We start from the raw sequence: 25,910 nt of genomic DNA, 5'->3' as shown, positions 1-25,910 counted from the left end.
AGTCAGATACATACAGTCTTTTAAAATATCCAGCTATCTCTATCCATGACAACTTGTTTATCGGAGCCAAATAGTGTTTTGCTTTGATTTAGTTTGGAGCATAAATGTGATTTTCAATCGCGCAAGAAATTTTCGTAAAATAGCTCAAAATGACTGATTAGAGCAGATTAAAAATCGTGAAAAATATCAGTGCCCTTACAATAATAAATCGTTAATTTTTATGCTATAGAGGATACATTAAATGAAGAAGGGTCGACACAATATAATGTATTGTGACAACCGTGCGGGGCGTTTGAGATGACTGCAGCTACCTTAGGGCCTAATTTTTCGCGCCAACACTTCCGCGTTTTTTTAAAATGGCTTTTTTTCGTGCAAAAAAACTTTTGCATTTTTGCTGTTTTGCGAAAGTTGCTTCCCTTAAAGTAACTGCATCTGAGAGACGTACTCAGGAAATTTTGTGTAAAGTGACCGTAAAAATTAACGTAACTTTGCCGTAAATACCAGAGAATTGTGGTCACTAAAAATTTAATTTTAATTTCAGTATGTTTCAGTACCTTTTCAAGTATATTGTTACAGTTCTTAAGCACCATAACAAGCATAAGCGGCCATGTAAATGTCTAAAAGTTCAACAAGTGCCCACTTTCTCATTAGTACCGAGTTTTATTAAATCTGGGACTTTTAATAAGATATTGCCTGATAAAGTATCATTGTGAACAGACGCTCACTTAAAATATTGGACAAAACAGAGTTGATTTAAAAATAAAAATAATTTTAAGAAATTTTAGTAAGTCTACGATGTTCTTGGGTCAATTTTAGGGGAGAACACTAAAAAAAGTATAAAACCATTCCATAGGAGATTTTGCAAACATTTTAGTAGAACATGAAGTTACTAATAACCCAGCCTTTTATGGTGGCAGAGCTGTACATTTCGAATTGCAGGATGTAAATATATTTCATTAGTGCTGATGTTTTATTACTGTCAAATAAAACGTAACAAAACATGTTACCATTTAAAAAAGGATGCATGTTACCATTTTATCAGTACAATTTTAAGATATTTTAGAAATCAATATTTTGATCCCAAAGATCCGGTTATTTAGGAAATTTAAGAACCGTCTTCACTTACTTAGGTTTTAAAGGAGATTTTAGGAGGGCACCCTGAGGAGTGGTTGAAAAAGAAACTGTTTTTCCTTAACGTTAGCTAATTATTTGAAAGTATAAGGTTGGTCCCTTGATGAAGTGTCCATTTTGAATGTTCGGTAATTTGAATATTGTGGTATTAGATATTACACACTACAGTGTACCAAAATTAAAGTCGCTTTTGAAATACAATCCTGCATTATCAGAATATTAAGTAATAAACATTGAGACTTGTTGGGCAAATGATTTTGAATTTGTGGAAAATATTTATCCCAGGAAGCCTCGTGGCTTACATCGTATCTTTGATTCCTACACTCATTTTCGAAAAGTAAATTCCAGGAAGATAATAGGAGTAATTCAAGAGTAATTTGACTTTACAATTTTTTTTTCAAGATTTTAATCAAAAAGCACAAACAATCCAGATATTTTCCATGTTTTTTCTCGATAGTTTCAACCTTCACAGAAGCTTTACGGAAATTGTGAACAGCTTCACGATAACTAAGAAAGAAACAAGTTCCGAAACATTACTTTCCAGTAGTTTTTCTCGTCTCTCGACTTCGCCTTTTACAGGATGGTCACTCAACCCAGATAGTTCTCAATGCCTACAAGGTTGAGCAGCAACTAATTAAAATTACATAAAATTTGTTCATACATTTCATTGATTTCCGCCAGCTAAGTCAGAATCTGTAAAATCGCCTGAGGAGATAGATAGAGAGATAGAGACAGCCCAGCTAGGCTGGACGCCCGAAACTTATTCAGGCTAAAGATTATTTTCTGAGAACGAGGCTAAACTGAGTTTTAAGCCAATAAGAATCCTAACAGTGCAACAAATTGTTTTATTATCCAATGAACTATACTTTATTTTAAAGTTTAGATGCTATCGAAAGTTAAAGCTTGTGCAGTGTAGCATAATGAAGATCGTCTTATAATGCGCCATCTTTGATGTTACGTCATTTCTTTCTGTACAATTTTTCAAGCACGTAGACTAAAGCTATATTCAGCAGAACTAATTATTCATGAATTTTATTTTTTATTTATTGAGTTGTATTTTAACATTGTAGGTTAGTTACAATAATAATTGAGAATACTCAATGATTTGTTTACCCCATAATTCTCCGTTTTCAAGATCAACTTCAAATTTTAAAATCTTTCAGGCTAATGGCGAAAATCTTCAAGCCCCTGGGCTTCTTGTTTATACATACATTCACTTTAATCCTTTACTTTTGTTTTAAATGCAGCACTTAATAAGAAACAAAATGTAAAGACATGTCAAACGAAATAATTGATCAATCTAAATGTGCAGTTATATATATTTAAAACTCATTCTACAAATTAAATAAAAGATAACACACGACAAATACAAAGAAAAAAGTATACTTTATGCTTTTTTTAAACACTATACTGGAAAATGACAAAAACTTGAAATTACCAATTAAGTTTAATACTTTAGCCAGGCTTTTCAGTTTTTCTAGTCCCTGAATAGACCTTTCTTCCCATCCATTTTATTACTGAATCCACTGTTTTGTTTATTCTTTAGCGAGTGTTGACAGTATAGATACCGGACCCTCGTTTTCCCTGTAGACTGATGTATAACCTAAAACTTGTTACAACTTTTATAAAGAAAAACAAATTGTCTGTTCAAAAGGATCAAATTTCTAGTTTAGTGCATTGTCACTTAACTAGAGATATCATGAAAAATAATTATCGAATCAAAAACCCGTGCTTCAACTCATCTCGCGGTTCTGCATAAAACTTTGACGTGCCAGTATAAAATGCTTCGCCTTTTACTTGTACACGGATAGCCTCGAACTCGCCACATTTCGTTTCCTCAACAACCTGCGTTAGACACAACAAATAATAAAAACATGTAATTTTACATTTCCCCCCAAAAAAACACAGTTTTTATTATGTAGAAAAATAGCAGCTAATAACGCATGTTTTATACTTCCGAAGCAAAACTTAGCAAATAAAATATCTGTTTCTGCAAAGATACTTTGGGTTTCCTCGTTTTATGAAATTTCGTAGAGAATCACAAAGCACCCGTAGAACAAACAACCCTACGCATAATTTTGAATGACGAGTCGTCGATGGAACCACAAAACTCGAGAAAACAAAAAACCTTAAGCATCCTTTCTCGTCCTGTTAGGATCTCGTATAAACAAAAAGCTAGAGTCGGTAGTGTTCCGCAATGGAGTGACATAGATAATAATTCACTAATATTTAGTCTTTTGATGTTTCGAACCGAGGCGTAAATACTTTTGAGTTCGCTAATGGGCCTTAAACACATACACTCATAGTTACGAACCTTGCAATAAAATTGACTCCCAGTTTTTGGATTTCTCGTTACTCTTTCTTGCTGCAACTGGATACATTTCTTTGCATACATAATGGCCAATCGCGCCGTTGAGCCCGAACCACATGGCGAGCGGTCAACCTAGATTGTAAACAAACATAATATAATAGACCTACTTGGATTTAAGTCATCAGGAAAAACTAATAGTCCAATCCTCAACAAAGTTTGAACATGCGTATTTTTGAACAGTTTTGGCTCATTTTACCCACGAATGCTCCAGTATTTTGCCAAAAAAAATTTAATTGAAAAAAGTCAAGATTTTTTCTAAGAAAACTGACTTTGTCACTTAAGAGTCCATGCAAAAAATCATTTAAAAAATGCATAAAAGCTGGAAATAGACGGAGGGACACAGGTCATTTTATAGATAATATTTCGCGATCTTTTATATAGAACAAAGTATTTTTAAAAAATTTTGTTTTATGAAGCACATTTGCGCTTCTTGTGTACATAAAAGTTAATGTTGTTAACCTACCAAAAAATTTATTGCTCATATCTTACTTATTTCCAACTTTTTCAACGAAGCTAGATTTTAGATTAACTTCCATTTTCTTGAGAAAGTCTCAGTACTGTTGAAGCACAGTTCATGAGCTGTTCAGCTCTCGTTTGTTTTATCAGGATAGGATAATTGTGTTTGTTCTATGATTTTAAGATGTTGACTTCCAGCATTTTAAACCTGTAAATTTCTTATTTACACAATAAGGCGGTGCGGCTTGAATAATCACACCTTTCAATTTTGATCAAAAGAAATTGTGTGAAAATTAACGCGAGGCTGTAGATGTAGAAATTTAAATACCGTATTCTCTCTATTTAACGCCCCTCTCCAATAAACGCCCACCCTAAAACATCAAAAATCGTATTAAACGCCCCTCTCTATTTAACGCCCCTCTCTAATTAACGTCCATCCATACTTTATGTAAAGGGAGTGTTTATTAGAATTTTACACTAATGCAAATAAAGACAATATTTGGGCGAAGTGTGTAAACGTTTATTATTCAGAAAATAAAAAAATCAGGTCTGATATTTCAATCGGCAGATGCCTTACCAGTTCTTTGTAACTCCTTTCTTAAGAAAAGAAAATCTATTACTTGAAAGTCTTAATTGCTTTTAATAGACGCCTACTCTCTAATTAACGCCCCTCTCCAATTAACGCCCACCCTAAAATCTCGAAAATTAATTAAACGCCCAGGGCGTCAAATAGAGAGAATACGGTATCAGAGAGGACTAATTTTAATTTTAGCCTCAGTTTGGAAAAAAAGTTGTACTGGTTGTAAAAATATTAAATATTCACCGATTATCATTTCATTCGATTATCATTTTCGGTATGCTGTTTTTGGTTACTATTTTTTTGGACGAATTCTGGATTATTCAGGATACAAAAAATCAAGATTTAGACGTCACCATCATCTTCATGTTTTTTTGAACAGAAACGTTCTTCCAAATCCAGGAAATGACACATAGCGTATGCTACAAGAATAAACAATGCTCCGTAGAACCGATACATACTTGAAAAAGTTTAAAATAAATGACTGCTGGTGGTTGTTTCAATACATCATGGCGTGATTGAAAAGTTATCATAGCTAAAAGACTTCATGAATTTGAAAAATTGATTTGCTTTCTCACAGCTCAATAAATACCAAAGAAATGTCATTTTCTATTTTTTTACCAATCATTCATAATTGACCCACTTGAGAACTTAACAAGAGAAATAATGGAAGTAGACAAAAGATATGTGCACTATTTACCTCCAAATCAACGTTTTCAGGTTTAATATAAATATTTTGTAAAATAAAAATGAAAAATTATTCTTGGCGCAAATTTAATTTGACGGACAGTAAATTTAATTTTGGCGGGAATTTAATATGGCGGATTATGAAAAAAATGTTGCAGGAATTTCATCTGATCAGATCTCCCAAATATTCTACCCCTCATTTTTTTTCCTTCAGGTAATTACTCACTTCTTTATCTCCAAACACACAAAGATTGTTCGTAGGCTCCTCGCTATACGAATCTTTGCCATCAGTAAGTATAGCTCCGTACAAAAATGATAAATCATCGTCATCGGGATGCTTGACAGCATATTGTTTCTTCACAGCTTCACATATTTCATCCGCAAACTTTACCAATTCTGTACAAGGCGAATTGGATACATCCAGATTAACCTGGTGCACATCTACAAATGCGTAAAACGCCCCACCGTATCCAATATCACACTTGATATCTCCATATGAAGGAGTTTTCACAGTGAAATCAAGTTTACAGGCAAATGCCGGAACACTGATAAACGTTACCGCTCCTAGTAAAACAGAAACAAACAAAAAAACGCTTAATGGTTTCAAGGAAAGTAAGCTATCGGTGGGTGCTAATCTTTTTATCACAGGGCGAGTAACGAATTGAAAAGTTGCCGCTGTGGTGAATCCAAACTCCGTCTAAGCAGTGATCATAACAATGTGGCTAAGCACACAACGCAGCTGTTGTTTAAATGCACGATAGTCATCATAATCGTGATATCGTATTACCAATACACTTTACTTTGTTTCTACAGATCGCACAATTTTGAATTTGTGGGTCACCCCTTCAAGCTACCTCAAATGAAGACACTGACCTGACACGCCGTCTTTCACGTCCACGCTAGCTCTCACCAACCCACATGGACATTGAATGTTAGTGGCAATCTTTCCATTCTTTACACCCACATCTTGCTTATTCAGCTTGTTGTCAACAACGTACCTTCCAACTGCAATCGTGGCATGCCCGCACATTGTGCTGTAGCCGTCGTTATGCATAAAAAGAACTCCTATGTCGGCCTCAGGGTGATCAGGTTTAACAAGTAGAGCACCGTATTGATCGTAATGACCCCTCGGTTCATGCATCAAAAACGTACGGAGATGGTCTAGATCAGACTTGGCGTATCTTCTTTTTGCCAGGATTGTATCTCCTTTGACTTCAGGGTATCCAGATGTGACGATGCGCACGGGCATACCACCTGTATGCAAATCGGTTGTATTAATCGGCTCCATTGTTCTAACCTGGTGACCAGCTTTTTTAAAATGAGATACAACTGAAATTAAACTCAGCAATGGCCTCAGCAATGCCGAATAAGACCAGAAAGCTCAGCGCGGACTTCATATTAAGCTAGAGTAACTTCACACAAATGGAGCCAAAATTTATTTAAAAGCGTTAACAACTCATGCGATTTTTAAAGTCGTGTTAAGACTTTTGCAGAGAGAAAAAAAACATAGAACAAGGTGCGAATTCCAAACTAATATTTTTCACAATGAATTTATGTATTAAGAGAAATAACTGTCTTGAAGCAATTTCTGTTGTGTTTTTGATTCAATGTATTTGTGGTGTATGCTTTCTTCTAGCTATTAGCTTTTTATTTTGTGCTTGTTAAATTACGTTTGACCTATTATGACATTTCTCTGCAGGTTTGCGTGAAAAAAATGGGGAAAATGTTTCCCAAATTTGCACAGGAGTTCCATACTTTTTTACTCTGAATACACAAGTCAAGTCTCGTAGTTAGATAGAAATGGGCACCAAGAGTTAAGAGTTTCTGTAATTTTAAAGGCCAAGTGAAACGCATGCACTTTTTAACATCTTTTGTCGATTTTGTGCTTAATTTAAGCGTTATATCTTTTATCAGGTATTAAGACCTCCTAATGAAGAAAATAAGAAATACTAAAATAAAGAATTGTAAAATAAATACTCTCATAAGTAAAGGATTTTAAAATAAACAACGGTATAACTAAATAACTGAAGTCGTTTTTGACCTAGTTGCATTCTCAATAGGCCATTGCCTAGAAAGACTTAATTTTGATATTGTACCTTTTTTGAGAGCTTTCAAATGATGTAATTGTATATATTAAAAATATCACAAAATTTTTCAGCCTTCTTGAAGGAAAAGAAGATTGGAAAACTGCTTATAAATAGCACATGGAAGGATTTTCATGATGGCTGACCAAACAAAACAACTATTCAAACTTACTTAGCGCATTTAATTGCTCAACTTTATGGTACCCAATCCTACCCAACTTTTAGGCAAATAATAACATACTATACTGAGATGAATTTCCAACAACGAATATAAGATGGAGCTTATTCACCAAAGGCTAATTCCCACTTTATCAGTAGTACTAAATGGATACTGGGCGATTATCATTATTAAGAAAACTGGACGAAAAATATGTTCGCAATAAACAAAACGTATTTAAGCTGAAATTCATCGAATCAAAGTTTTAAGCCCTACGCTGGAACTGCGAAATGGGAATACGCCTCTTGAAATAGGACAACCATAACTATCACAATTTAGATAAGTACACCTTAAAACTAGGCTAAGACTAGGCGACACATTTGACAAACTTATCTCTTACAGTTTAATTTTTTGTTATTAAAGTGAGGAGATATTGGCAGTAAACACACTATACAACAACTTGGACATGCTACTACTCATTGCAGGACAAAAATTTACCATTAGCGCTTAACTATGCCATCGACACCTGATTATCACCTTCTCTGCCATAATCTGAGAGAAATTTGAAAAGGAAAACTTTTAAAACAAAATAAAAAGGACTACTTTATGATGTCAGGTAAACAACACAATGGTGCCTTACCTGGTATACCTTATTCGAATTAATTTTCGCGCAAAGATGAGTAAAAATTAAAAAGTTTACGGGGAAACTTTTTCAAAAAAAATTGTACATAGTCTACCTGCTAAAATCACTTTCTGTTTTTACTTGTTTACAAAAATAATCTTGCGCGAAGATTACAATTGTGTTGCACAAAAAATCATATCCGCGAAAATTAGTACGAACAAGATGAACAAAAAATAAACAACAAAAAACAAGAATACATATTTAAAAAACCTTCCCAATATCTTTCTCTTGTTAAAATAAGTTTCTTAAAAAACACATAAACATTGCTAGCATCGTGGTGAGCAAATACGAGTTCATAAACAAATTATTCCAAGCAGCTGGTTAAGCAGTACATATATTACAACAACAGCAGCGTTTAAAACAGTTTTTAATTCTGCAGAAATAAGTATGTACACAGTAAACAATGCATTGAGATACAGTCATATATATAGTACAGCGGGCATCAGAATGGATTGAAATCTACAAATAGAGAGAGCATAACAAAAACAAAAGTCAACATATAGTGTGAAGTTTTTATCTCGTAGTTTGTCCCATCCTACAAATTCACATTTTTATAAACTAATCGACTCCGCGCTGCACAGCGTTCCAATCAACGGTTTACGTTTTGTTTTTTAAAAGTTGCGAATTAAATTATCAAATTATAAAGTAAAAATTGCGAATTCTTAAACAATTTAAAATAATAAAATATAAAACTTTTTGTTAGTTTTATCTTTCGTGATGCCACATTTGTTAGTCTTGTACTTTACTAAACATCGCAATAGCGTCAAGCATAAACATATACTTGTTATGATTTCGAAAAAAAAATTCTGGTTGGTTTAAAAATTTACAAAGCTACATTGATTGGATGAAAAAGCAATTTCAAAAACATTTAATCCACCACTCTGTCGCTATATCGTAGTTCCGCATACCGAGAAGGTTAACAGATTAATAATAACAATTGAAGTATTTTCCAATTATGGTTCTAAAAACTATTTTCACAAGGTCTTTTCATGAACATGTGGTTTTATATTAATTTAACTGTAAATATGGTTTTGTTATGTTTATTTAAGGTGGCAGTAATCCTTTTTTAGCTGACCAAACAATTGCATTATTTACTCAGTGTATTTACTCAGTATAGACCTTAACACGTGCAAAAATGATAGTGACTTATCTAAATTGATGAGTCAGCATAAATTCCCAGTTAAAAATGTATAATAAATATACAAAAATCAACACCAATTTATTGCAACCTCTAGATTTTAAAAAATATTACCACTTGTCTGTTCGGTCATTGTCATTGAATATTATAAATATTATCATGTCATGAACAAGCGAGTTTATTCTAGGCTACGTTTCGACAGCTACAGCTTTCATCGACGGGCAATGATCGTAATCATCTTTGGCTATTTATTATTTGAAGAGATAATTAGAGGATCGAAATTAACCAATCAGGTCACAGCAATTAAAGTAATTAACTTTTTCACGGACCCAGATGGAAGCAATAGGTTGATAAAAATCCTTTTTTTTAAACAAGTTTGCTTTTTGTTACGTTTGTCCCATTAGCTTCTGTTTTTAAATAAACTTTGGGTTAACCAAGTTGAGAAAATAATTTTCAAACTTTTGTATATTTTGAAAGATTCTTGGGTAGCGTCCTCTGCTGCATAAAACGCTGTTGAAAAAAAAAATATTTAAAATAAAAATCTTTTCTCACACCTTATCAGAACTATAGAAAAATGAAAATGCTATCGATAGATGCAGCTCTTGAAGTGCAGTACTATCTTTGTCGTTATTAAAGCTTTTCTTTAATAATTACGTCATTGTATGCTGCCTAATTTCTTAAATACGTGTTAAGATAGTTATAGCTATAAAATCTTAATAAAAGTGTTATAACAGTAAAAATTATGGATATATAGTGTGCCAATAATTCGCAGTAACTAATTACGGTAAAAAATACTAAAATTTATTAAAGGGTTACTGCCACCTTAATGAGTACGGATTGTCAGAAGTAAATGTTGCCATGCAGCAAGGATGTTTAAAATAGTTTCCAGTGATAAAAATATATTAATTCAGCCCTGTTTGACAAAATCCCCCACTTGTTTGAAGTATAACATAAGCCTTTGGTAAACAAAGTGGATATGCTAGCTGTTAAAAGCGAGCGCAAACTGGCGTACACGTACTAAAATTTTAAAGGCTGGGAGAAGATCAAATGTTGACCCTGCACGAACAAGTATTTTATTGAACTTCCTAGCTGAAAAGCTTTAAGAATCCAGCTGCTTTTACTTTTTTTCGCGAATCATTCGGTGGAGATATGCATATATAGAAAAACCGAAGTAAGATAATTATTTACATAATTAGGTAATTTGTAGGACAGAACAAAAGTGAGATATAGATCAGATATTACTAGCTCTGAAAAGTCCTTAAAATTTATGTATTACCTTATTGAGGTGGTTGTTGTTGTTGAGGTTGTTGTGATTGTTGTCCAAACGACTTATAATATTCCGCTAGTTTTGCCTGATAGTCAGCCATGGTCTGTGCTTGACCAGCTAGAAAGTGGAATCAATAAGTTTTATTAGAGCTGTGACTGTCTATGTTCGTTTTTTGTTTTCTTAGATTGAGCAGGGTGTGGTAACTAATGCTTTGAAGTGATCTATAGAAACTTTTCGCTATCACACAACCTTTCAGACACATGGGGTGATGTAAAACGCTTTTCTTACCAGTAGTAGCTGCAGTCCCAGATGTTGGAGCTACTACGGCACCCGTTGATGGATCAGTAGTGGATGTAGCAGAAGTCGAAGTTGGTTGTTGCTGCTGTTGCATAGCATATTGTTGATAGTATTGGCTTTGTTGTTGATAGTAAGCAGCCCACGCAGCACTATAGTCTTGTTGTCCACCTGCCTGTTGACCTGCCTGTGCTGGATCTGCACCAGGCGTACCAGTTTGTGCAGCAGCAGGTTGTGCCTAATTTTAAAAAAACTATATTAAATAAAAAATGCAGTGACATAATGCTAATATTATTAAAATAGATAATCAAAACCTGTGGTTGTTGTCCCCATTGCTGGTACTGTTGGTTTGGCCATTGACCTTGTTGAGGTTGCTGCCATTGTTGCTGTTGATCCCATGCTTGTGGTACACCCTGCTGTTGATTCCAGCCAGCAGCACCAGGTTGTTGATTCCAACCTTGTTGATTCCACTGATTTTGACCAGGTTGCTGTCCCCAACCAGCTTGTTGACCTCCCCACTGTTGGTTCTGTGCACCTCCCCATCCACTACCATGCCCACCTCCATACTCGCCTTGACTAAAACCAAATCATATAACATCACTTATTAACTGTGTTAAAAACACAGATAATACATGCTTTATAAAGTCATACCCTGTGTTTCCGCTTTGACTTTCATCAGCAGGTTTGGCAACAACGCTCTAGTGCAATAGTGAACAATATTGATTAATTTACATATAAAGTTAAAAACGAAAATTATAAACTTAGACAATTCCTAATCATAAATCCAACTCTTAAAGTAAAATTTTTATGTACGATGCTGGGTAAAAAAATGAAAATACTAACAGGATCCCCGATTTTTTCACGAATGATTTCTGTAGCCTGCTGTATTTGTTCATCGGTACCTAATCATAAAAATAATGAACTCACACATATACGAGAATAAACAGACAAGTTTCACTCACAAGCTTGCCAAGTTGGGAAAGCGATTAAAAATATAGCCTGTAATTTCGCAAATTATGAATTCTCAGTCACAAGTAGTACTGTGCCAAAATACATTTCAAATTACCTCTCAAATGAAAAACCCTAAAGGGGGAGACTTCCGGTACTTCTCGATTGATTTCAATATTTACTTTTGTTTCGTTGTGTATATGCTTTAATGTTTCTCCTCCTGTAAAGAGTAAGTTGAAAAATAAGATTTCTGCATTTTTCAAAATCAGATAAACAAATGAACCACATGAAATTTACCACACTAACCTTTTCCAATAACCAATCCACATTTATTCGCTGGTACATGAATAACCATGTGCTTATGTCCTGGTGGCAGAGCACCTTGACCACCAAAGTTACCCCGAGGTGCTGGTCCACCCCATCTTGGGCCCTGATTACCTCCAGGACCACTCCAATTAGGTCTTGGAGCACCATTAAAATGCCCACCTTGTTGGCCCCAGGCTGGTCTTGGTCCTCGAACTCCCTGCCACTTAAAAAAAGGTACATGAATATTAATTAAAAACAAAACACAAGCAAAAAAAGAGATTTTATGATACACTCACATTTCCTCCACCTCTTCTGTCTTGGTGCTAAAAATGAATATTTTTTTATTAATGCCTACACAACAACATCTGGACGAAATAACATTTTGTCACTGTTAAAAAACATTTTCTTACAGATTGTAGAATTTCATTTAGTTTAGCCTTTGCCATTGCTACTTGCTGTGGATTTCCAGTAAGCATTGCAATTTTAAAATCACCTTCCATGTCATCTATAACAATATACATACATACTTTCAATACAGGCTTTAAATGATACTCAAGTTTCTCTTTCTTCCACATAATTAATATTCAATATTTATATTTACGAAGGCATGTGTGCTTCAGCAAGTATAAATTATGGCGGAGTTTGATAAAAAAGGAAATAAACATCCTCAAATAACAACATATTGTGCATTATAAAAGCGTATGTGTACTGTAGAGATGTTTTTTCTGCAATTACAAAAAGGTTTGACAAGTTTAAATTGTGATTCTCTCTGTGTTTCTTTTTTTTAACCAAATGAAAAAAAAACTGTTTTGTAATTCAGTTAAAATATCCTTAATTTTTGAAAGAGAGGTTACTTTTTTTTAAAGAAGTATTTGGCCACATCAGTTAAATCAAAATATACACATACTTTTGAATTGCACTCGACAACCACTTTGCTGCTGTATCATATTGATACTTGCTCCTTTAGCTCCAATAACAAAACCAACCGCATCTCGAGGTACTTGAACCTAATAGAGTACATATCACAAAAAAAAAGTAAGTTAATTGAACATAGAAAAGGTATCATAGATAAAAGTATCTTACCTCTTCATATGTATTTCCACCTTCTAAATGTTTTTTGTGAGGGTTGATTGTCTAAGAAAATAGTAAAAAAAAGAAGTTACAACATCACCACATTAATTATCAAAAGTTACCATGAAATTAATTCAATGGATTCAAAAAAACCATAAATGTTAAAATAAGTTTTTCTGAGGATAGAAAAGCTTGGATAGGATAGAAAATATAATTTTCTTACCTCTAGCTCTTTCATTGTTAACAGATCTTGAACTAGTTGCTTTCCATACTACAATGATAATCACAATTTTTATTATATAAGTGCTGTGTAACTCTACATCCCTGTAGTCTATATTTACCCACAGAAAAAACTCTGGCATTCGGGTTATATATACCCTGAAAAATTTATTTTTTGCATTTGTCTATCTTTTTGCCTGTTGCATCCTGACAGTCAAAAATATTTTCTTTGCTCCCGAAGTGTAAATAGGGATGGAAATACAGTTCATGAAAATACTTAGTTTGATTTCTAACTATTAATAAAAAGCAACTGGATACCTGGCCACAAACAAAAATGGTGGTACTACTTTAAAGATCCTAAAAAGTGTAAGTTTGACTAAAAACCTATACCCTCAAATATTTGAAACAAAAAAATGCTAAATTATGCTTAATTGCCTAACTATGTTTAATATCTGTGAAAAATTCCAAACAAATAATGTGTCAATAAAAGGTTTTTTAACTTTAAAAACAGGCCTGAGGCACATTTCAACACTTCTGCAAATTTTAGTAAAAAAACCCTCTAAAATGAAGACAGGAAATATTTGGATACAAAACTTTGGATTACAACTACTTATATATAGAAGAAACAACAGGCAAAAACGTTTAAATTAAAATTTTAAGGGGTGGTATTAACCGAAATACCCCATTAAATATTATATGAGCATCCTATAAAGTCCACATTCTACAACATAAGATTTTTTAAATTTAAACTAATATAGTATAGGTACCAAGACTTTGGATTGTTCTCCACTAATGCGCAAAGGTTTTTCAGGTGCGTTTGCATACTCGTTATCTTGAAACAATACCATTTTGCAACCAGCTCTCTCCTGAAAAAACATTAAATATTTTAGCATAATTTAAAAGTGTAAAAACTTCACCATCAAAATACAATCATTTATACACACTTGCAGGCTCTTGATAGTTTCACCTCCTTTACCTGGAACAAGAAACAGAAGTCATGCATATGTTAAGGAACATCCTTTAGAACCCCATGGATTCTGTAAGCATCCAACAATTAGTATAGTTTATAAACGTTAATATTGTTGGTTAAGTACTGTGATTCGTGCTCGACACTCCAAATGTGCAAGGTTAGGAACTTATGTTTTACAGATTACCATTTTTTTGAGATACACATTACATGATTTATTTATCAGAGTAAATTGACTTCAATTGAAAGATTCAGTTGCTTTGCATTGACCAGCTAGAAATTCCATAGGCAACAATTTGTATGAGTTTCCTGGAGGACAGTCCAAGAAAATCTTTTGACATTCTATGGGTTCATATGCAGAAACAGCTTTTCGACTTTAATTCTTTGTACTATAAATCAGATATTTTAATTTGTTGTGTTGCCTGCTACTATTTTTAGTCTTTTAACTGGACTGCTACAATTTTTAAGTCCTTTAACGTAAGCATAAAAAAAACCAAAATGACCACATATACACTAATTCAAAATTACATAAAGGATCAAACAATGCATGCTGCAGCCAGGCGAGAAAACTCTATCACAGCGAGTATGCTTCACAGTGACGTATCCAGCGGGTTTTAAGACGCCGTTATACTGGTTTGGGTACAAGTGACCAAATATTAAAAAGTGGTTGAAAAAGGGTTTTCTTATTTAATCCATAGAAGAAAAAACCTTTACTGTAATCATTTAATGGCATATAAGAAATCACATTAAGCCTGAATAAACTCGATTTATTTTATATATGAGACAAAGGAATACTGTAGTTCGTCTGCAAGGAGAAACTATGTTTCTTGGTGGTCGAAGCTCCTCTGGTCCCTCAGGTTGTCAGGCTTCCTGTGACAAAATACCAAATGGGGCTGCCAGTTCGATCACAGCATAACAAAATACGTCAGAGTTTGGAGTGTTAGCATGTACCTAGATACTGACTCTAACTACGTGTCTGTCATATAAACCTTGTAGTATACATCTGATGTTAAACACGTTAAATTAGCGACATTGTTTAGGAACTTAAAGTCAGTACATACGTTTTAATTGATCGAAATAAGGGTTCGTAGTTCACTAAATGCGAAACGTTTTTTGAATACTGCAAACCTATTTACACAAATAATCATCAAAACTCTGAATCAAAATTTCAACATATTCTCAAAAGAATAAAAACAACAACAACAGCAACGACTAGTGAGCAATCAAGATATTTTGTGCATGCCACAACTTTAATGCACCATGTTTAGATTAAAGTCATAATCACACAAGTTTGGTTTTAAGGAAAAGATATTTTAATTCTCTGTTTGTTCCAATTTATAACAAAATTGATTTGCAAATTGATGAAAAACGGGTCGTAAAGATGCCAAAACAGTTCGCAATGTTGAAAGTTTATCATTTATTTTACGTTAATTCGAACCCTGAATTCGATCACAAGAATGTGATTTTAGCCAAAAAAATTGTCAAATTTGAGCAGAACTGTAGGGGTCCATTTTTTTCAACAATATATCTGGCTACAAGTACCACAAATCCCACCATTTTTAGAAATTTTTAATTTTTTCAGTCTTTTGTGGTACTTGTATCTGAATTTATTTGCCTCTCTCCGGAAGCAAGGCAAACGTAGTAGTGGTGGTACTCATAGCTAAACTAAGCTGGACCTCTAGTGTAAACCTTCATGCTCCAACTACCAACTTTCAGCCATTTTATTCTAATAAAACGCGGCAATCAGAGTAATTTATTTGCAAAAAGTTACCATATTTAAAATAATTATTGTATAATTTATGCTTGTTGCGTAGTAACATAATTAGTATGTAATAGAAAACTTCATCAATTTCTTCCAATACCAGTGCGTAACTCGGCCATGTTTGTTTACAAACTAATGTATTCGGTTTATTACAAGCTCGCGAGCTTGTATTAAAACGCAAATGTGTCCTACAAGAATGGAAATTTTTGCCTCTCTGAGCACCGACACGGGAGTCGTCGTGTGTTCGAATCTCATCTTGGTAACTATTTTTACTTTTTTTTTCTTTTTTCTTTTTTAAAAAGATAAGACAAGTGTTCAAAACACTTGTTTAACTAACTAGTAAATAAAGGTGTTTCCACCAAACTTTTTAAAAGTGTATGTAGGCAGAATTACCTGAATTAATGAATTTCGCAAATTTTGGGACTTGTGGGTTTGTGGTCTTTCTTCTTCCTGTCAGTCGGTTCACCCAAGACGGACCCATCGAAAATTAAAAGTTCGAGGAATTTTCCGTTCAGTAAGGTCTCACAAATCAATTTTGAAAAATAAGTGTGTAACAAATATTATTGCGTATCTGAATAGTAAAATATGTCGTGTCTAACTTCGTAACAAAAATCCCAATTTGATAGACAGCTTTTTGTAAACTTTATTCGCGAGGTTGTTTGCGTATATCATACGTCTTGTTTATGCAAATAACAACGAAATAATTACTTTATTTTCGAATGATCCATTTTCAAAATGGCGAACTAATGTGGCGGTGTTTGTGGCCAGATATCAGTTCTTTTTTCAGCCCTGATAAGTTTAGTTGGTACATGTGGTATTTGTAGCTGTTTCCTAAGTTGAAAAAAATGGACCCTAAATCTTATAGAAATTGTAACAAAAAGATTGGAGATCTAGTTTAGAATTTTTTAACAAAAAAAAAAAAAGGAAAAATAGCTATTTTGAAAAAAAATTATCTGGATTTACATGAAATTTTAACAAAACTAAATCAAAAATTGATGACTTAATCTGTGATTTCTTTTGGGCATGATCAACCCTCCCAACAATGTCTTTTTTCAAAAGCAATAATATGTTTCATAGTGCACTAATGCTATTTACGTTTGAGAGTACATTTTAAAATATTGAAAGTGGTATTTTATATGTAGAGCCAAATTTTCTTAAAATGTTTTAAAAAATGTTACGCAAAATGGATATCTAGTCGAAAGATAAAAACCTAGCTAAAAACGAAGTGCTTTTTTTGTCTAGTTTTCAGAAAAACGAGTGACTGAATTTCTCTTGCAAAGCAAGTAGAAATTGAGTATTTCCGAACTGTCTTTGAATCAATATTTGATTAACAAGGCTGTTCATAATAATCCTGTTAAGCTAAAAACATGAAGTCTCTTAGACTTTGCTGAAAATCGAAAACGTACCTATTACGAGGCCAACTTTGCCAGCAGCAATCATCATATCCGTAGAAAATTCACCACCACCTCCACCACTCATGACCTAAATAATAAGAGGTTAAAAACAATAGGAGAATTCGTATTTAATATCTACAACATGTAACAAATGCAAGTCCATTTTCTATTATGAGCTTGTCCTGACAGCTTATTACGATGACAATCCAGAACTTAAAATCTCACCATCTTGAACGGGTTTAATTTTTTAGGTTCGAGTCGCAATCATTTCAGGTGTAATAAAAGAAAGCTATTTAACTCATGTTTCCAGATATTCGTTTAAATTTGGAAATACAAGTTATGTTTTAGCTACAGCCGAATTCTGTTAGTTTCATATTTTTTCAGTTTTGTCATTTTCTTCAGCAAATTTAACATTTAATTAGTCTAAATGGACTTGTGTGGTAATAACTTATGGAAGCCTTAGCTAGAGTCCGGCCCAAGTTCGTAAATAAACTTTGCTAAAGCTTGTGTTTTCAAGATGTTAAAATCTTGACATATTTTGTTGCATCTTACACTTATTTAGGGTGCTCCCTGATTTAAAATTTTACATCCTTTTTGGAGATTGTTGTTTTTGGAAAAAACAATAAAAAAAGTATAAAGTTTTAATTTCTACAAAGGATTTAGGAGAAAATTGACAGTTACTTATAATCACACCTTCTCATCGTGTAATTTTTTTAACCTTTTTTCAAAAATTATAAGGAAAACCATGTCAGGATAAACAATTTTTGGAGATTTTAGGAGGAAAAATAATTTTCGAATCTTAAGTGAGTTTTATAAGATTTTATCAGGATTCCAATTTTTTTTAGGCTACTTAATTTAATTGTATTCACACTTGCTCTTGACATGCTAAATTTGTGACCAGAAATTTAGACAACAATTTTACCCTTGTTTATCATTCATCAAATTTTTGATTAGTAGCTCTTTTGTTTGCAAGGACAATCAGGGACGCATAATTAAAGCTATTTTCTGACACGCACTAAAAATTCTAAAAAAACACAAACCAGTCTCTCTGGAACTTTTCCATCCATCCTTATTTCTTCGATTAAATTCTTTGCCTTACTAAGTGAAAATATACAAAGATGAAAAAAATAAGAAAATCAATTCTACCATAAAATTATGGAAAGAAAAAGTAAAAAAAGTGCTTACTTAACAGCATCGGTTGTGCCTGTGATTGTGATCTGTCTGTCTTGAACAAAATGTGCCATCTCTGGTGGTGGATCTAAGAAAGAAAGGGGTAAAATTAATATTCATTTTAGGGAAAAGTAAAGACAACAGAAATAATAAACAAAAAAATGCCTACCAGGTGCAACCTGAATTTTAGCACCAGAATCTGTCTGTAATTTATTTATCATTTCACCACCTCTTCCAATAACTAAAACACAAACAAGTACTTATCATGGTAATTTCACTTTTATTTTCTAATAGCTACTCAGGAACTGATGTTATCTTAGATTTAAGTAGCTAAGTATTGAGGCTATCCTAAAGTGCAATTTAAATGCTATATTTTCTGAGTTAAAGGCCTAGGTATTATTATGGTTAAATTTTAGATAAAAATGTATCCAATTATCCTATTATTGCATCATATTTGAATTGCGTTGTTGCTCATAATAAATTATGTTAGTATTATTACTCATTAGTAAACAAAATACAGCAATGTAAATCACTACCTAATCCAACTAGTTTATTTGGTATGGTCACTTCTTCCACAATCATTGAACCAAGTCCAGCCCTACAAAAATAATATTCTAGTCATTTCATGGCAAAATGTTGTGTCTCACAAAGCAGGCAGGTTAGTGGCAAAAATTACTTTTCAATTTATAGTCATAGCCTATTGCAACGCGGTTTAATAAACCTCTTTTAAGAGGCACATCTAGGAGAAAAAATTTGAAAATGGAAAGAATAGAATACCTCTGCACAAGACTGTTTGCTACTTGCTGAGCAATGACCTTTGGATCTGTGTGGTCAACAGCTAAAAAAACAAGGAATGCTTGAAATGCATGCTAAAATCTCAGATATTTAAAAAACAAGTCCTTGTCTTACCTAAGTTTGTCATTTGCATAGCTGGTTTTTTAGCTTCAGTACCCATAACATTAACTAAAAATCAAGCACAAAACTATACATTCTGAATTTTGTCATCTAGGTGAGTAAATTTCCAGGCAATACCTAAATTAATAACTATAGATGGTAGATGAAGAATTGACTTACATGAATCTGGGAGACCTCTTTTACGAGAGTCACCTAAATATAAAATAATAAACAGACATAACATTTAGAAAAAAGCCCAGGTATAATCTATTTCATTTTATTATTACAACTATTACACAATATAAAGTAAAGCTACTGTCAGCCTGTATCAGCCTGCAGCATAACTGTACAAATTTACATTTTTATTAAACAAAAGAGGTTATGTTGAAATTTATTAAGAGCACATGCACCAAGCAGGGGGTGATCCCAAAAGTTATTTCGGGTATCGATAGAGGGGCAGACCAAAATTTTTTTAGGAAAGAGCACTTAGCACATATAATCGTTGCTAGGGTTATTGAAAATGGACGTTAAGCCGAGAATGATGATGATGATGAAGGTTAAACGAATCATTGCTAAGAAGATTTTATGCAATATATAATACATGGTTTGATTCAGTAATGGGGAGATGACACTTTCTTTCTAATATGTCTGATGGTTTAATGGTCAGTGTTTAGTGTTGGTTTATGATACACTGAAACTGAAATGGCACCATTCTTGTGTTAGAATAATGTGTCAAGAAAAAGATGCTTCCACCGTGTTCAAGTGAATTCAATTTGTCAGTGGAGGCTACTGATGTGTTTATGGACCACTTCTAGATTGGATCTTTTGATTATGGCAAATAAATTGTCAACAAATTCTTTGGACATCTGTCTGATGTGACAACGTTGTTGTCCAATGTATACTGCATGTATATTTCCACAACTAGCGACGATATAGGACTTCCAATGACAACTGTCTTTTTGAGCATATAGTTGTCATTAAACAGAATCATGTTTTGGTCAACAAAACACTGAATTTTTTGTCTTTTCACCAAATGCAGCATCGTTTTCAATGAGGTCTTTACTGATGTTCAAATTGTCTTTTATGGGAACATTTTGTTTGGAGGTTGATATTGTTGATGTGGTTGATATGGCAGATAAAAGTTTTTATGTTTTAAATAATAGATACAATGATTATCTATCATTTGATCAAGTTTGGTGATCATAAATTTAAAAGAAGGAATAAATATTTTCTGGTTTGTTAATCAATTAAATTTACAGAAATGTTAAGCATATTAGGTTGACCCCCATGATTTCAGTTTCTATATCCTTCAGATTCTCAGGTGCATTTGCTCTTAACAAAGATTTCCTACATCCTCAAACCACAAGAAACAAACAAAAAGTTCATCTAAAAATATTACCATCGGTTCCAGTAACATCTGTAGGAGCTGTGTTTGCCTGTTGTGCAAGTTTAGCAGCAATCTAAAAATATTTACATACATTCAAATGGGCTACAGACGGTTACTTACTGATGGTTTTATTTTAATAACTCCTCAATGCTATGTGATATGGCTATGAAACTTACTGAGTTTCAATATTTATGTATTAGACACCTGCATGCCAAATTTTTAGGACCAATACCCTTTAGAGGCCTTGATATTGGCAATTACTTGAAACTACCTCTAAAAATCTCTATGAAATCCTTATAAAGGGGGAAATTTAATAACTCCTGTTAGGATTATCCTTAGAACTTCAAACATGCAACACAACTTTGTTTTAATAGGAAGAATTATTTTGCATAATTTGAACACATGATTAATCCGATTTCATAATTTTTCAAACTTGCAACACAAGTTTGTTTTAATAGGAAGAATTATTTTGCAAAACTTGAACATGTGATTAATCTGATTTCCCGATTTTATCAGATTTTACCCGAAAATAAATAAAAAAAGATTTCCGGGCAATTTTTTATGTAATCCACGCAAAAACAGCAAAAAAAAGCAAAACAGCAAAAAAATTTCAAGCTTCTGATGACGTCAAGGAAAATGCAATGAAAAAGCAAAAATTTATTGCTGCCATTCTGTTCCTTTTATGACGTGCTATAAGTGTGCCAAGTCTGATTCAATTTGAACAAACCCATGAAAAGTTATTAAGGGGGGGGGGGGGATTCCGCGTTGACAGCAGATTCTCCAACTTGTGGCAAATAAAGTCTTTCACATAGTTAGCAATGATTGGCAGATTAATTCACTTGATATCACTTCAGCTTTTCTTCAGGGAGATGCTATTGAAAGAGAACTGTTTTGCAACCACCAAGACACATTGTCATTGGGAACAGTGTCTGCCTGGAGCCCAGTATGGCAATGTAACCTGTACTAGTTGTTTGTTTATCGTGGTTTGTCTTCTCATGAGTGCCATTCTCTCTCTTGGAATTTTATTTCTGTTGGTTTGTTCTATCTTTCTTGATGGGACATGTATTTTTGATGCCTTGGTGCAGATGTTGTAAAATTTCTTTAGCATTTCCGGTACATCAAGATCTTGGAAATCCTGCTCCCAGTTGACTACTTGGAGGTTTTCCGTTATGCAAGTCTAGTTTTCATTTTCACTCTGGTAATTTAGAAGATCAAAAGGGGATGAGAAGACTCTAGGAATTGTCTGTTGTGGGATATGTGAGGGTACATAAGATGTTGATATATCTAGGAAGCAGTGGTGTGATATTGATCTGAGTGTAGGTATAAATGAGATATCGTGAATGATGGTGGTGGTGTTGGTGAATACATGGTTAAGTATGTTTCCAGCTGTGTGGGTAGGTTTGTGGATGATTTGGGTGAGATTGAGTTCAAGTAGTAGGTTGTTTGTGATGGTGATCATTTCTTTTTCACCTCTGCTACTATTTTGGTTTGGGGTGCAATCGGGTCAGTTGGTGTGAGGTAGGTTAAAGTCACCCATTATGAATATGTCTGGAGATAGGGAGATGTTCAGTACTTGATGTAGCTCATTTATTGCTTGTGAATAGTTTTCGGATGTTTTGTTGTTTTAGTGGTCATCTGGTTGGTGGTATACAGTAGCTAGGGCTGAGTTTTCATGCTCTGAGAAGATGACAATGATCCGTATTGCATTGTCTGAGTAGTTTAGGACTGATTTAAAGGTGGCTGCAAGGTTATTTTGAACATACACCACCTGAGTACCGTCCATGTTGGGATGCCTTTGTACGAGTGCTATCTGTTCGAAAGATTTTGTAATCATTAATGGGTAGTTTGGCATCTGTATGGTTGTGTAATGGTATTATACTTGTGTTGGCTTTAAAATTGTGTTACTGGTGGCAATGTTGATATTGCGATTTGTGTTAATTCTGTTGTTATCTTTCAGTAACCAATACAATAATATTAGAGACTGGTGAAGCCTTTAAGTTACCTCATCAAGGTAAGAATCATTTAACAAAAACTTCATAAGAACTTTTTAAACGTTTTTTTCCTTTTTTTATTTTATCTTTATAAAATAAATATTGTTGTTTTAGAGTCAAATATTTTATACTTTATAAAGGCTTAGTTAAATTTATTTATTTTTCAAAAAAGGAGTGTTCATTGTTTTTTAAACTGTGCTGACTGCATTTTTTAAATCTAAATAAAAAAATAATTTAATACTGTATTCATGACAAAAGATTTTGTATAGCACAGCAGATCTCCCATATTTTATTAATTTAATGAGTTACAGCTTCTCATAACCTTTCCAAAATGAGCTCATTGAACTTCTAACTCTTTGTAGAACACCAGATATCTAAATTATGTGGTGGTGTGTAACAATTTCTATTTTTGGACAAAAGTGGCTGGTTTGTGGGTACGATTTATCAAATAGGTCCTTGGCAGTTGAAGAGTTAAAAAGCATAAATACTTCATACTTTGTTCTGAGAAAATAGAAAACACCTCTCTGAACATTAAACATTGTTGCACTATATTTTGAAGTTCTACACATAACAGATAAAGAATAAACAATTTTTCCCAATTTTTTTTATCTGCACTGCACTGCTGGCGTAAGCAAAAAACATAAAAAAATATTTACATAATTTGATAGCTAAATTTCTTTAGAAATACCAATATATGATATAAACATTATGTGATTATGAAGTGATTATGAAACGATTTGAACTAAAATAAATTTACATTGTGTTGAAACGAAATAATTTTCACAATCATATATAAATTGTTTCAAATAAAATATTATACATATTGAAATGATATTTGTCAAATAATCGTAGAGACGTTACAGCCTATGATAATTGTGTTTACTTTGAAGGTTGTCTTTTTTATGACCAGGTCAACGAAATTGAAACTACATACTGCTTTGCATCACAGAAATAAAATATGGATAAGTTATGGAGTTCGATGTCGAACAAAAGCACACGTTTTACGCATAAAGTTGCCATAGTTAAACTCTACATATGCATGGCAATATAGATACTATTTTTATACGCTTATGGTCCTTACAGAAATCTGAACTAAACTTTTTGTAACATTCAATTTCAATTCAATTTAACTTATTTGCCATAAGAAAAGTGGCTAAAATACAACAAGTTGCACTTATAATTCGATGTCTGGATACCAACACAATAGCGAGGCTAATAACAACATGAAGGCCACCAAATGACACAAGTAAAAAGGGCAGTGTACAGTAAAAAGGTTAACTGCCAAAAAACGAAAAAATATTAAACATTAAAACAATGTAATAAAACATTACAAATAATTATAATCCATTGGTGCAAATGCAATGGCAAAGAAGTATAGACTCATATTTGCTTTCAGAAACAGACAAAAAAATAATAATTTGTTAATATGCAATGGAAAAGAAATATCCAGACTCGTATTTGCTTTTAGAAACAGACAAAAAAAATCGGACCAACCTGTTTGGCTCGAGCCATGGCGTCTTTAAGAGCATTTTGTTGATCAGTTGTTTGAGTTGCCATAATAGCTTGTATTTGAGAAAGTTTTCTGTAGCTTGAATTTTATAACTAAAATTTTCTAACTTTGTTTTAGCTAGCTTGTGAATCTCGCGCACACATGTACGAAGCTTCCACTCAATCAGTCGGAAAGACTGGGTACCAGAAACAACTTGCTTCGACTATTCTTCGCTGGCTATCAAACGGGATTACTCGAATGTAGACAAAATTTTGATATGAAGTTTTATAGTATAACATGATACTGCTTTACCAAAAGTGGAGAAATCCACGGAAGGAAGGCAAGCTCTAGTCTGCATGGGCATGGTATAGATAGTGAACAGCCATGGCTACTGCTCTAATCTATTACTTGACTGTATATTCTCGTTATACAGAAATAATATTTATGTAAAATTGAAATTACTAAATTAAACTGTTGAAGGCTTTGCGCTTCGATCCGAGTTATGTAACCCTAAAACCCCTTACATTTCAATGCCAATCCAATGTATATTCTCTAGCTAGTGTAGCTAGTTAAATATTTTTATTGTTTTTACACTTAAGCTGGCTGGGTTTTCACTTTCCGTCTGACTTGATCATGTCCATGAAATATTAGCTCTTCTTTTTTATTTTTTATTTTTTGGCATTAAGTTAATAGCCAAAAGATACTACTAAACAAGGAATCAACTTGTACTTTTTTGGTCTAATGATGAGGATATAACTAGCTAGGCAACTTACAGGGTGTAGTGAAACAAAAGTTAGGTTTAGCTAAGCAGTCAAAGAATATTTTTCGTTAGTGAAAATCTATGTCAAAGATTTTTACATAAGTTAGCAAGTCTTCAAAGTTTACATCCAGATCATTTTTGTTTATTCTGTCGCACTTCAGAATACGCAACTTTAGAATTAGGATTTTAAATTTTTTATCACGATGGGGGTAAGTTGGACTTTGAATCTTCTGTTCTCAGTAGCAAAGTCTACAAAAAGTGCTAGAATGTATAGGCTCTTTAGAGAGATTTGTTTATGTCTCAGCATCATTTTCAGGCTCTTATATTTTGTTCTGTGGAAATTTTTTTTGAAGTTCTAAAACATCCAATTCAAGAAGATTCGGAAATTCTTGAATTATAACATCCAGGGGTTCGGGATTTAATAGTAGTGTGCCAAAAGTATACAAAAATGTGCCAGGATAGGTGATAAATATACAAAATAACCTCTTTTTAGCACTTTTTGTAGATAAATAGATAGATGAAATTGAAGTTGTGTGTATTAAAGCAGAACAGTGCAAATTAACCAATTTTATAAATGAATTTCAAGAATAATGCACATATTACTTTTAATAAGAAACCATACCAAATTTATAAGCAACTGTAGAAATAAATTTAACAGAGTTTTTCAGCACATTTAAAAAAAAACAATATTGGGGAAGTAACAAATTA

At 33.2% G+C, this 25,910-nt stretch overlaps 3 protein-coding genes across 4 annotated transcripts in view; all 3 read right to left on the bottom strand.

The window, feature by feature from the left end:
• Positions 1–6,568, bottom strand: part of LOC130662420 (kinesin-like protein KIF23) — a 69,764-nt gene extending 63,196 nt beyond the window's left edge. Inside the window, exon 1 of the mRNA XM_057461292.1 lies at positions 6,559–6,568. The gene's annotated coding sequence lies outside the window, so the exon portion shown is untranslated. The remainder of the gene's footprint in view (positions 1–6,558) is intronic.
• LOC130662427 (trans-L-3-hydroxyproline dehydratase-like) lies at positions 2,433–6,691 on the bottom strand. Its single transcript, XM_057461300.1, has 4 exons — positions 6,096–6,691; positions 5,449–5,786; positions 3,446–3,574; positions 2,433–2,976 (listed from the first exon to the last, which is right to left on the bottom strand). The coding sequence occupies exons 1-4, from the start codon at positions 6,508–6,510 to the stop codon at positions 2,842–2,844; spliced, it is 1,017 nt and encodes a 338-aa protein (XP_057317283.1). The 5' UTR covers positions 6,511–6,691; the 3' UTR covers positions 2,433–2,841.
• On the bottom strand, positions 6,526–24,639 carry LOC130662421 (far upstream element-binding protein 1-like). Of its 2 annotated transcripts, none has more exons than XM_057461294.1 (25): positions 24,448–24,639; positions 20,975–21,035; positions 19,756–19,788; positions 19,591–19,644; positions 19,459–19,519; positions 19,218–19,279; positions 18,851–18,922; positions 18,697–18,769; positions 18,552–18,609; positions 17,524–17,599; positions 14,333–14,364; positions 14,156–14,254; positions 13,393–13,440; positions 13,182–13,232; positions 13,006–13,105; positions 12,509–12,603; positions 12,395–12,421; positions 12,099–12,321; positions 11,911–12,012; positions 11,688–11,746; positions 11,496–11,542; positions 11,159–11,420; positions 10,839–11,082; positions 10,560–10,667; positions 6,526–8,015 (listed from the first exon to the last, which is right to left on the bottom strand). In XM_057461294.1, exons 1-24 carry the CDS (start codon positions 24,508–24,510, stop codon positions 10,561–10,563), a joined length of 2,109 nt encoding a protein of 702 aa, XP_057317277.1. In that variant the 5' UTR covers positions 24,511–24,639; the 3' UTR covers positions 6,526–8,015; position 10,560. The 2 variants fall into 2 exon arrangements, with proteins under 2 accessions (XP_057317277.1, XP_057317276.1); XM_057461293.1 differs by lacking the exon at positions 6,526–8,015 and adding an exon at positions 8,346–8,604.
• Positions 24,640–25,910: the final 1,271 nt, after the last annotated feature.

Source organism: Hydractinia symbiolongicarpus, chromosome 10 (assembly GCF_029227915.1).
Source record: "Hydractinia symbiolongicarpus strain clone_291-10 chromosome 10, HSymV2.1, whole genome shotgun sequence".
Taxonomy (NCBI): domain Eukaryota; kingdom Metazoa; phylum Cnidaria; class Hydrozoa; order Anthoathecata; family Hydractiniidae; genus Hydractinia; species Hydractinia symbiolongicarpus.
The sequence above is the reverse complement of the archived record's forward strand: the minus strand, read 5'-3'. Positions and strand labels throughout refer to the sequence as shown.